The sequence below is a fragment of the Chionomys nivalis genome, chromosome 8 (genome assembly GCF_950005125.1).
Source record: "Chionomys nivalis chromosome 8, mChiNiv1.1, whole genome shotgun sequence".
In the NCBI taxonomy this organism is placed as follows: Eukaryota; Metazoa; Chordata; class Mammalia; order Rodentia; family Cricetidae; genus Chionomys; species Chionomys nivalis.
This window is the reverse complement of record NC_080093.1, coordinates 68,997,293-69,008,569: the sequence shown is the minus strand read 5'-3', so window position 1 is coordinate 69,008,569 and position 11,277 is coordinate 68,997,293. Positions and strand designations below refer to the sequence as shown.

The 11,277-nt window shown below is 52.6% G+C and overlaps 2 protein-coding genes across 2 annotated transcripts; both read right to left on the bottom strand.

Annotated features, from left to right (window-relative positions):
* Positions 1-92: 92 nt before the first annotated feature.
* Prss53 (serine protease 53) lies at positions 93-4,737 on the bottom strand. Its single transcript, XM_057779337.1, has 11 exons — positions 4,680-4,737; positions 3,705-3,725; positions 3,420-3,582; positions 2,883-3,148; positions 2,639-2,793; positions 2,284-2,503; positions 1,459-1,609; positions 1,139-1,380; positions 911-1,056; positions 501-717; positions 93-251 (listed from the first exon to the last, which is right to left on the bottom strand). The coding sequence occupies exons 1-11, from the start codon at positions 4,735-4,737 to the stop codon at positions 232-234; spliced, it is 1,659 nt and encodes a 552-aa protein (XP_057635320.1). The 3' UTR covers positions 93-231.
* Positions 4,738-7,763: 3,026 nt separating this feature from the next.
* Positions 7,764-10,867, bottom strand: Vkorc1 (vitamin K epoxide reductase complex subunit 1). The gene is made up of 3 exons (XM_057779200.1): positions 10,645-10,867; positions 9,598-9,707; positions 7,764-8,191 (listed from the first exon to the last, which is right to left on the bottom strand). The coding sequence occupies exons 1-3, from the start codon at positions 10,815-10,817 to the stop codon at positions 7,989-7,991; spliced, it is 486 nt and encodes a 161-aa protein (XP_057635183.1). The 5' UTR covers positions 10,818-10,867; the 3' UTR covers positions 7,764-7,988.
* Between the last annotated feature and the right edge of the window lie 410 nt (positions 10,868-11,277).

The window sequence follows — 11,277 nt, the reverse complement described above, 5'->3', positions numbered from 1 at the left end:
TGTTATTTAAGGAGTCCTGGAGACACCCCTGTTGGATTGCAGAGCTTGGGGGTGGGTCATGGTCACACACAGAAAGCATCCCTGGGCTGGCTCATTCCCAGTCACAGTTGTTGGCTTGCCTCAGGGCAGGGAACCACCAGTAGGGAGGAGATGGGCTGGAGTGAAGAACTGGGTGTTGGTGGGAGTTGCCTGGCTTTTCTGGCGTCTTGTGAGTGAACTAGAGAGTCACCATCAACAACCGGCGAGTCGGCCTGTCGAGGAGAGGAAGGAAATTAACTTGGCCCCATCCCTAGAGCGTTATTACTTGTGTTGAAGAAGCAGGATCCATCTTGGCCCCTGTGGTGTATGAGAGACCTGAAGACCAAGAAGCTGAGACCCCTGCTGCCTACGTCCACGTGGATCTGTCTGTTGCTTACTCTGCACCCCAGGCAGCTAGAGCCTGAATGTCCTCCTTAGAGGGGAGCCTGGGCTAAGGAGGAAGAACGAAGAGGGACACGTACTTGAGTTGACCAGGCAGCTTCCAGGCTCAGCCTCGGGCTCTGGCTCCTCAGCGAAGTAGACCTGCCAGTCTAGACTGCTGACCCAGTCCTCATAGGCAGAGAGTGCCGCGAAGACCGCAGGCCTTGCAGGGCCTTGGCAGGTGTCTCCAAAGCTGTGTAGTCCAGCCAGGAACCACGTGCCCCTGACCTCGTGGACGAGCGGTGCCCCAGATAGGCCCTGTTAGGGAGCAGGTTATACTTGGTGACTTTCTGTAGCGGGTGGGAGGGGCTTAGAGCTATAGCCTGGGCTGTTTGGGGGCCAGCTGACAGGAGGACTGAGTTTCAGGTGAGAAGCAGGGCTAGTAACCAAACATGGAAAGGTGAGAAAATGCAAGGGGTCTGCTGGGTAAGGGCTGGGAACTGGAACTCACCTCACACTGAGGCAGCTCACCCACGACAGTGGTGCAGACCATCCCTGGCAGGATGGGAGTGCCCGTGCTCCCAGGGGCTGCGTGGTGTTGGCTACAGGCCATTCGCCCCAGGACTCTCACAGGCACTGTCTGTGGGTGGCTGTTGGCTAGAAAACAAAGGACGAGAGCAGATGCCTCAGTTGCCTGCAAGTCTAGTGCACCACTGCCAGGATTCCCGTTACTGTGTACCTGCTCCTGGAGTCAGCCCCAGAACCCAGCCATGTGCACCGTCAGGCAGGTGGTGGTCAGCATAGGGCAAGCAAAGGGGCCTCAGGCCAGGGCCTAACGTCACAGGCTGAGCCAGCAGCAGGAGGGCCACATCATAGCCACCCTCTGGGTGGGTGTAGGCCCCATGCAGAACGAGTTGTTTCAGGCTCCATTCCTCTGGTCCAGCCCCCAGTCCTACACTCCATTCCTCTAGGGTTTGGCGCCTGTTGAGAGGCAGAGTTCTCAGCACCGAGAGACACAGCCGGGGCAAGGGGCACAGAGGAGAGTGACATAAGGCTCACCCGATAAAGCAGTGAGCAGCAGTCAGCACCACCACCTCCGATACCAGGGCTCCACCACAAACCAACTTCCCATGGTGCTTCAGTCTGGCATCCCAGGGCCACTGAGAGAGCGCTCCTGCCTGAGGGCCTTCACTCCTCAAGGAGCCACATGCTGAAATAGGTGAATTACATCACCCAGTTAAGTGGTCACTTAACGCTAGGACCTGTGCTGAGTGCTTCTGAATGTCAGCAGATCTTCCCAGTTGACTCTCAGCTTCATTACCAAAGGTAAACTAATATAGATTAACCTAGCTCTGTAACCAAAACCAGGTAGCCCACTTGGGATTTAGAGCCAACGTGCATGCTTTCAATCCTGATGTCTGATGTAATCAGTGCCAGCCTTAACCTGGAAGGTCTCTGCCCCACTCCCCACCCACCTACATTCCCCAAGCCTGGACCAGTCCTAAAATCCCTAGCTTGCTATTCTGAACATCGGAACCTAGCTTCCTTCCCTGAAATGACTTTGCATGCAATTTGCATTGCAGTCACTGCTCTGTCTCACCTTCCTGGATTTCTGCCTGGAAACTTGCAGCTTTCCCCCTGAAACCAGCCAGAAATTTCAGAGACACCCACCCACCTGTAGAATTTCCTGGCCCCAGTGGGGCTCTTTGTATCCCAGGAACTAAAAGGACCTTACAAACCTAGTTCTCTGTTGGCAGTGTCTAGACTCAGTGTCTGAGCTGAAGTTTGCTTCCTCGTGGCTTCTACCCATTGCCCAGGAAGCCTTCATATGGCCCGAGTGTCCCTGTACAGTCCACTTTTAATACCATGAGCAGACCTACCTACCTACACAGCTGTTCTCATCGCTGGTCTCCACAGTTCCTGGGTCCTGTACCAAGAAAGCTGCCCCGTGAACGCGGGCCTGCAGCCACGAGCTGTGAGTGGCCATGTCAGTCAGCAGCACAGGAGTGTCCTCTTCGGCACATTTTGATGTGAAGCTTATGATCCCAACCTGGACCCAGTGTCCATCAGGCTCACGACACATCACAGGTCCCCCAGAATCTCCCTGGAGCCAGGCAAAGGAGTCACCTGAGCCCCAATTCACTACTAACGAGATGCCTTCTGGCTGTTCCCCGTCACCCTTTTCTGTGAGCCCTTGGCCCAAGATTAGGCCCTCCCTTTCCCCCTGTACTCATCAGACCTGGCAGGGTCCCTGTACCCCAGGCTGGGCACCCCCACACAGCATCCCAGGTCTTGCTGGGCTGGCCAGCAGCCGCTGGTGTAACCGGTTATAGAGACAGTTGCAGGTGGGGCGGCTGATGAGACGAAGGCGCAGGTTCCGTAGGGTCCTGGAAACTGGCAATGGAGATGAAGCTGAGTCTAGTCTAGGAAGCAGTGGGGCCCAGGCAGAGTGCCTTCTAGGCTTTCGTCAGGACAGGACTTACCATCGCTGGTGTTTTGGTCCCAGCCTGTGGCCCAGCAAGAAGCTCCAAAGGGGAAGTGATGGGTGGACTGGGGCAAGCAGAGGGTTGTATGGGCTGTGGGGTGGCTGAGCTGGAGCAGTGCCAGGTCTGATCCCTGGCTGTAGTGGTTATAGGCCTTGGGCAACTGCAGAGCAGCAACTGGTACCTCTTCAGCCCCTGGGCTCAGCCCCTCCTGCTTCAGAGAACCCAGGACCACGGACCAGGAGCTCAGTTCTGTTGTGGCCACCCTGAAAGGAGAAGGGCAAGGCCCGGGCAGCTGAGTGCCAGTGGAGCACGGCAGCTGAGAGAAGAGCACAGGTGGGGAAGATGAGCAGACACAGAACCCAACTCCAGCCACGTCTCTCCAGTTCCCATTTCCTCCTCTGTAGAGCATGAAAGACTGCGAAGGCTGAGCTGGTCATAAATGACGCTTCATTATTCTAGAGGCAACAAAAGTCTTGCAAGGTACAGGGACAAATCCACCCTCAAATCGAGAGACTGAACCAAAGCACGACTCACTTTTCAAAGCAGTGAGCGGCTGTGAGGACCCAGGTATCGGCCACCAGTGAGCCGCTGCAGATGTGAACCCCCTGTCGCCTGACGCTGGCCTGCCAGGGCCATTCATGAGGTAAAGTGTTGCCTTCCTGGGGCTCCGGAGGGCCAGGGCCGCGCTGCCCACAGACTGTAGAGAAGGGTGAGTCATGGTCACTGCAGACACTGTCCTGACCTCGGAACCACACAACGCCATTCCCCCTTCCCCATTATCCCCCAGTACAGCCCAGGTCTCATGTCCCCACCACTTACCACGCTGAGCTGCTTGAAGACCTAGGAAGAAGAATACACAAGATGTGGAGGTGCCTTAACTGGTGGAGGGGATGAGTCGGGTTCTTATCTACGGCTGGCTACCTCACCAGCCCCTCCCAGAATGCAAATATTTATATGCGGCTGAAAAGCAGCTTTTATTGGAGCCCATTCAGAGTACTCAGCCATGAACTCTCTCAGCTGTGCTCAGCACTCCTGGGCCCAAGAAGCAAGGCCTGAGATTTATCTTGGGAGCAGGCCAACCCTCCAGGCTTCTGAACCCCTAACTCCTGCCCCCACCACTGAGTCAGGGAGGTGGCCAGTATGTGTGAAGGACATTAGCCTAATTGTCTCTTCAGCTGTGGAAGCCTGAGACGCTAGATTAGAGGCCTGTGTCATGTCCCCAAGTGAGACTCACTCCACCCCTGTGCTAATGAATCAAACTACCTTTCCGGAGGAGGCTGACCTTTCCGGAGAGTCCCTGCCCTGCCTGAAACCCATCCCGGGCTCACACAAAGAGGCCTACTGCACATCTGAAGCAGAATTAGCGCAGACAGCTCCAAGCCAGCGGGGCCAGAGCAGGCCTGAGGTCATTCTGCAAGTAGAGGATCGGAAGGGGTGAAATACACACACAGGTGAGACGACTGCATCCAGACAGAGTGATCTCAGACCCTTCCCTGCCCAATTCCGACGCCAGACTGCTCTTAAGCACCTGACTTAGCTTTTCTGCCCTTCAGTCTCCTCACCAAGACAGAACTACTGTAGGAGTTAATGTATTGGCAAAGGTTCTTCCACAGTGCTCAGACGTGGCCCAGGAAAATCATTTGACAGCAGGCTGTGTGTTACCTCCCTTCACCCCCCACATCCCTCCCCCCCCACATGACACACACACACACACCTAGACAAGGACATTCACGGGGAGATTATAGCCCCTCGGGATCCCTTACATAGCAATTGCAGTCTACTTAAATGGCTTACCCTCTAGCAGGACCACAGCTCCCACAATAAGCAGCCCTGGTCCCCAGCTCTGCTGCATCCTGCTCCAGGCCACTCAGTGCGCTCGTTCTCCGAGGAGCCACCTGGGTCTCCCTGGCTCCACCCCAGCTCCGCCCCCAGTCAACTAAGAGTCAGGTGTTACTTTTCCTGGGCCAGAAGGAAACCAACGGCTTGGGGCGGTGGTTGTGTGGTCCTTAGCCTCTCTGGACTTCTGGCAATGGCCACACTCCCCCAGTTCAAATCCCAGTTCCCCCATTTACTGCACCGGTGACTTTAAACAATGAAGCTGTTTCTGTCTTGCCTGAAAAACTCCAGGGCTTTGGGGGGTGGGAGCTGGAGAGATGACTCAACACCTAGCAGCACTGACCCCATTAGATTCCCAGAACCCATAGGGCAGTGCACACCACCTGTAACTCCAGTTCCAGGGGATCTGACACCCTCTTCTGCCCTCCCAAGTCACCAGGCATATATGTGGTGCACAGACATACATGCAGGCAAGACACATACACAGAATAATAGTAAGAATTTCAAATTGGTCCCATCGAGTGGACTGGAAGGAATGTTGCTTTTATTATTTTTTTAAAAAGATTTATTAAGCATACAATGTACTGCTGGCAAGGAAGGCACCAGATCTCATTACAGATGGTAGTGAGCCACCATGTGGTTGCTGAGAATTGAACTCGGGACATCTGGAAGAGCAGCCAGTGCTCTTACCCTCTGAGCCATCTCTCTAGCCCCTATTATTGTTTTATCAATTATTTATTCTAGAGAGAGGGCAGGCAACCTGTGAGGGCTTTTTCCTTCTACTATGTGGTTCTCAGAGTTTGAAATCACATGACCTTTACCTGCTGAGCCATTTCACCAGGCTCGTAAACAAAAAATATTTAGGGGGCTGGCACAAAGACACTTGCCACCAAGCCTAATGACCCGAGTCTGTTTCCCGGGGCCCACATGGTGGAGAAAGGATTCTTGCAAGCTGAAGTCTACACACACGTCATGGCATTCAGCACGCACACACGCTCATAAATTTTAAAATATGTCTGGGGTTGCCGGGCGGTGATGGCACGTGCCTTTAAACCCAGAGGCAGGCAGATCTTTGTGAGTTCAAGGCCAGCCTGGTCTACCGAGTGAGTTCCAGGACAGCCAGGGCTACACAGAGAAACCCTGTCTTGAAAAAAAAAATTAAAAAAAAAATGCCTAGGGGCTTGGAGATGGCTCATTAGTTTCTTCAAGGGCTGCTCTTGCTGGAGGACCCGCGTTCAATTTCCAGGTCCACCTGTAACTCCAGTTCCAGGGGATCCAACACCCGCTTATGTCCTTTCCAGGCACCAGGCACACACGTGGTGCAGACACAGGCATGCACATAAAATAATTTTTAAAATTCTTTTAAGAAGTATTTATGGAGGCCGGGCAGTGGTGGCACACGCCTTTAATCCCAGCACTTGGGAGGCAGAGGCAGGCGGATCTCTGTGAGTTCGAGACCAGCCTGGTCTACAAGAGCTAGTTCCAGGACAGGCTCCAAAACCACAGAGAAACCCTGTCTCAAAAAACCAAAAAAAAAACCAAAAAAGAAGTATTTATGGCCGGGCGGTGGTGGCGTATGTGACCTTTAATCTCAGCACTCAGGAGGCAGAGGCAGATGGATCTCTATGAGTTCGAGGCCAGCCTGGTTTACAAGAGCTAGTTCCAGGACAGGCCCCAAAGCTACAGAGAAACCTTGTCTCAAAAAACAAAGACAGGCCGGGCGGTGGTGGCGCATACCTTTAATCCCAGCACTCGGGAGGCAGAGACAGGCGGATCTCTGTGAGTTCGAAGCCAGGACAGGAACCAAAAAGCTACGGAGAAACCCTGTCTCGAAAAATCAAAAAAAAAAAAAAAAAAAAAAAAAAAGGCAAAAAAGAATGGTTGGTTGTGAGCTACCATGTGGTTGCTGGAAAATGAACTCAGGAACAGCCAGTGCTCTTAACTGCTGAGCCATTCCTCCATTTTTTTTTTTTTTTTTAAATTCTTAAAAGCCCAGCATAGTGAGTGGTGTACGTCTGTAAGCCTAGTACCTGGAGGCTGAGGCAGAATTTTGAGGGTTTTTGTTTGTTTTTGAGAGAGAAACCCTGTCTCAAAAAAAAACCAAAAAAAAACACCCCAAAACCTGACTTCTAGACCAGTTACTTGCCTCCCTCAGGACAAGGCCAGGTAGGTTTCACACACGTCCCGTGGTTTGCTTCAGAGGTCACATGTGCAGAGCTCGGTCTCATGCCATCGTTGCGCTGTCTTACAAGTGCTAGGCTGGAGGTTAGACCCTTCCAACTGCTCACTTAAGCTAGCTCCATCCAGGGACCCTGACCCCAATGGCGACACCTGTGAGCTGAGTTGGCTCCGGTGGACTCAGAGCAGGAGACAAGGGCTAGAGTACAGCTCGGTGGTGGCGCTCCTGCCTAGCTCCTGCAGAGCCCTGCAATGTGAGCTGCGGGGATATGTGCTCACTTGAGATTCCCCTCCCCCAACTCTTCCCCCCCATACTAGAGATGTAGTCTCAGGCACATTAGCTTCTCTGTATCTAAGCTGCCTCACCAATATAGAAACAATGGTGGTAACTATCTCAGACAATTACTTTGAGGATTAAATTAACTACCAGTTTCTAGACAATGCTTGGGATGTCATGTCCTTGGTATACACTAGGAAAAACAGAAAGAGAATCTGAGCCTGGCCCTCTGCAGGTGTTAAGACTGGCTCAGGTTGTTAGGTGAGGTAGCTGCAGAGGTTCAAGTTGGACTACAGAAGAAATTCCAAGCAAGCTCGGCCTCCAGGTGTCTGGCAGCCCCTCCCACGACAGGAGTCTGAGCCCTAGGCAGCCAACGCAAGCTTGTTTCCTGGATGCAAACTTGTTTCCTGGACGTGGGGGCCGATGTGCCAGATTTTGCTGACATAAACATGCTAGAGATGATGCAGCCACCTGTCCCAGACAGGCCCTCCATCGCACTCTGACTCATCCCAGTTCCAGAGAAGGCAATAAGGAAAGACCAACACCCCAAAGGGTCCCTGGCAGACAGATGCTTCAGACTTGACCAACTTAGGAAAATTTATTGTTGAAAACCATTCTCTTTAGCCAAGAGCAGAAAGCAGTCCTTGAGAAGAGAACTCAGAGGCACGTCTGGTCATTGTCCTATGTGTGGTTATGGAGGGGGATTGGAATGTAAGGAGTAGGGCCTTCTACGGACCCACACATGACCCTCTTGGGCAAGGCTCATGTGCCAAGGCAAAGCAGGTTACATTAGGCTGGCACGAAGTGGGATCTCAGTGCTTTTTGGCCTTGTGTTCTGGCACCTCCTGGAAGCTAAGCAACATCAAACCCACATTGATAGCATAGGTGGTGATGCAAACGATGCAGAAATCATGGAGCACAAAGAACAAGATCCAGGCCAGGTAGACAGAAACAGCGAGGGACACCAGGGAACTCAGTACCAGTAGGACAGAAGCCCAACGTCCCCTCAAGCAACCTGCAAAACAAGAGAGGATCATTAAAGGCCATCTAGAACTCTGCCATTCCTCCCCAGTGTCAGAGAGCAGCTGCACCTGCTGAAAGTTCTCTAAGACAGGATCCAGTGGGCCTTATCTGTTCACTAACCCTTGGGACCCAACAGTAAATTCTCCTGCTGAACTCTGTATGAGATGAAACACGAGTCACCTTTGGAGTCTCCTCAAAAAGAGTTAAACTGAGCCAGGAGGTGGTGGCACACACCTTTAATCCCAGCACTCGGGAGGCAGACACAGGCAGATCTCCGTGAGTTCAAGGCTAGCCTGGTCTACAAGGGCTAGTTCCAGGACAGGCTTGCACAGGCCTCAAAGCTACAGAGAAACCCTGTCTCAAAAAACAAAACGAAACAAAAAAGAATTTGTAAAATGGCTGTGTTTACATAGGCCTATAATCTTGGCACCTGGGATATGGAGGCAGGAGGCTCAAGAGTTCAAAGTCAACCTAGAATGCATGAGACCTTGTCTCAAAACAAGTTGGTCCTAACACTTGGGAGACAGAGACAGGAGGATCTCTGCAAGTTCCAGGCCAACCTGGTCTACATAATGAATTCCAGAGTAACCAGGGCTACATAGAAAGTTCCTGTCTTTTTTTGGGGGTGGGGGGCGGACATCGAGACAGAGTTTCTCTGTGTAACAGCACTAGCTGTCCTGGAACAAGCTCTATAGACCAGGCTGGCCTCAAACTCACAGAGATCTGCCCGCCTATGCCTCACAAGTGCGTTCACCACTACCACCTGACAAAAGTTATTTATTATTTTTATTACTTTTTAATATATGAGTGCTTTGTCTGCTGCTATGCCTACATGCTAGAACAGGACATCAGATCCCAGTATAGATGGTTGTGAGCCACCATGTGAGTGCTGGGAATTAAACTCAGGATGTCTGGAAGAGCAGCCAGTGCTCTTAACCTCTGAGCCATCTCTCCAGAGCCAAGAGAATTAAAAACTGGCCAGGAGGTGGTGGCTGTGTATGCCTAGAACAGAGCGAGCTCCAGGAAAGGCACCAAAATTACACAGAGAAACCTCTCAAAAAACCACCAGGTGGTGGTACATGGTCCCAGCACTTGGGAGGCAGAGGCAGGCAGTTCTCTGAGTTTGAGGCCAGTCTCAGGTAGAGTTCCAGGACAGCCAGGGCTATGCAGAGAAACCCTGTCTTGGGGGTGGGGGGAGGAAGAAGGAAAAGGAATTGATATCATAGGAAATCTTTGCGAGCCCTATAGCCTCTGGCTTTCTAAACTACGGCACCCCTGATAGTGTCTTCCTTTCTTGTCCCCTTGCAATGAGGGTGTTCAACTGTCTGGGTCACTAAGACATGGGGTGGTGCTGATCTGGCTTAGGAAGACAGGTCAGGAAGGGACAAAGCCACTCACCTAACAACAGTTGTATGGTGTAAAACATGCAACCAAATATGCTGTTGGATTGGTTGAGGACGCTGTCGGCTCCTAGTACATGCTCCACCAGCCCAAAGCCATGGCCCCACCTGGCGGGAGGGAAAAAACCCAGGGAAGTGTGGTCAACCTAGTGCCTCCTGGAAAAAAAGCGATTAGCAGGACTCTCCACCCACAAGGAATCCAAAGGTCAGTGACCCTCTGGTGTGTCACTGACTCTATCCTGGTCTGTCAACATAGGCCATTAGTAACTTCAGGAGCTAGTGAGATGGCTCAGCTAATAAAAGTGCTTACTTCCAAGCCTGTCAACTGGGGTGGACTCCTCCAGACCCACGAAGTGGGAGGGAACCACCTCCGATTTCCACGCGCATGTAGTGGCATGCACATGCAACCCCACAGATAAATATTTTTTTTTTTTTTTTTTTTTTGGTTTTTCGAGACAGGGTTTCTCTGTGGTTTTTGGAGCCTGTCCTGGAACTAGCTCTTGTAGACCAGGCTGGTCTCGAACTCACAGAGATCCGCCTGCCTCTGCCTCCCAAGTGCTGGGATTAAAGGCGTGCGCCACCACCGCCCGGCTCCCACAGATAAATAAATGGAAAAAAATGTTTTTAATTTTTTCAGCCTGTTCGAGCTTTATGGTGACCACTCGGAGAAATCTGGAGCACAATCTATTTGTTCCCTCGCCACCAACATCCGGTCCTCCAGCACAACCAGAGTGAGCCACCTTTGTCCCTGAGCAGAGCAACGACACCACCTCCTGTCATTCCGCATCATCCTCAATCTCTGTGTACCATTCTGCCCTGCCTCCTCCAGTTTCCCAATCACAGTTATTCGCTGGCATCCTCAGCCTTCAAATCGCAGTATCTCTGAATGGTCCAGGCTCTGTGAACGTCTGAAACTCCTGGGGCAGCACTCTCAAAGGGTCCGTTCTGCGGACCCTGCGATCCCAGACTCCAAAATCATCCGGCAGCCTGGCCGTCAGGTACACCTGGCCTTCAGGGACCCCATGCTTTCCATTTCTGCACGCACCGAGAGGAGAAGACGCGTGAACAGCTGATGGAGGTCCCCACGTCGCAGAGCGCGCGGTAGTCCTTGTCGCGGGCGCGCACCGCCTTCACGTGCAGCGCGTACAGTGAGAGCGCGAAGCCGGCGAGGCAGAGCGCGAATCGCACGCGTCCCGGGTTCCTCCAGGTGGTACCCATGTCGTCCAGACCACCAGGAGTTGGAGGGAAGAGCCCGCCACGGGGCGGGGGCGGGGCCTGTCTGGGCCACGCCCCTCAGGCCCGAAGGTTGGCCGGCCTCGGCGGGCATCCTCCTATCCAATTGATCGTTCTTAGGCAAGGCAGCTAGGGATGCTGGGCTGGTAAACTGGTTTAAGGGATGTGAGGAATCATTGGTACGGCTGCTGCCAGGCATGATGGGAATCGTAGTCGGAGAGACTGAAAGAGCTCAAGGAAAATGGAGTCTCTAGCGTTGTGGTGAAGCTACTATTAACGTGACGGTGCTCGGCACGTTCTCTGTGCCCAGGTCCTGTTTTGTGCATTTGGCTCGTCTAGAGATTAACGGACTAATGGAACGCAGCGAAAACTGTGATGCGTTTCAGGAAGCATTTCCCCTGAAATTATTTCAGATGCCGTTCTGCTATAAACCGAGCTTCCAGGT

Coding starts and splice junctions, on each gene's coding strand:
- Prss53 (XM_057779337.1), bottom strand. CDS start 4,737: ATGCAGCAGAGCTGGGGACCAGGGCTGCTTATTGTGGGAGCTGTGGTC. Junction 718..910: donor GTGAGCTGCCTCAGTGTGAG/GTGAGTTCCAGT, acceptor GCTCCCTAACAG/GGCCTATCTGGGGCACCGCT. Junction 252..500: donor AAGCTGCCTGGTCAACTCAA/GTACGTGTCCCT, acceptor TCTCCTCGACAG/GCCGACTCGCCGGTTGTTGA.
- Vkorc1 (XM_057779200.1), bottom strand. CDS start 10,817: ATGGGTACCACCTGGAGGAACCCGGGACGCGTGCGATTCGCGCTCTGC. Junction 9,708..10,644: donor TCACGCGTCTTCTCCTCTCG/GTGCGTGCAGAA, acceptor CCCTCCCGCCAG/GTGGGGCCATGGCTTTGGGC. Junction 8,192..9,597: donor CACCATACAACTGTTGTTAG/GTGAGTGGCTTT, acceptor CTTGTTTTGCAG/GTTGCTTGAGGGGACGTTGG.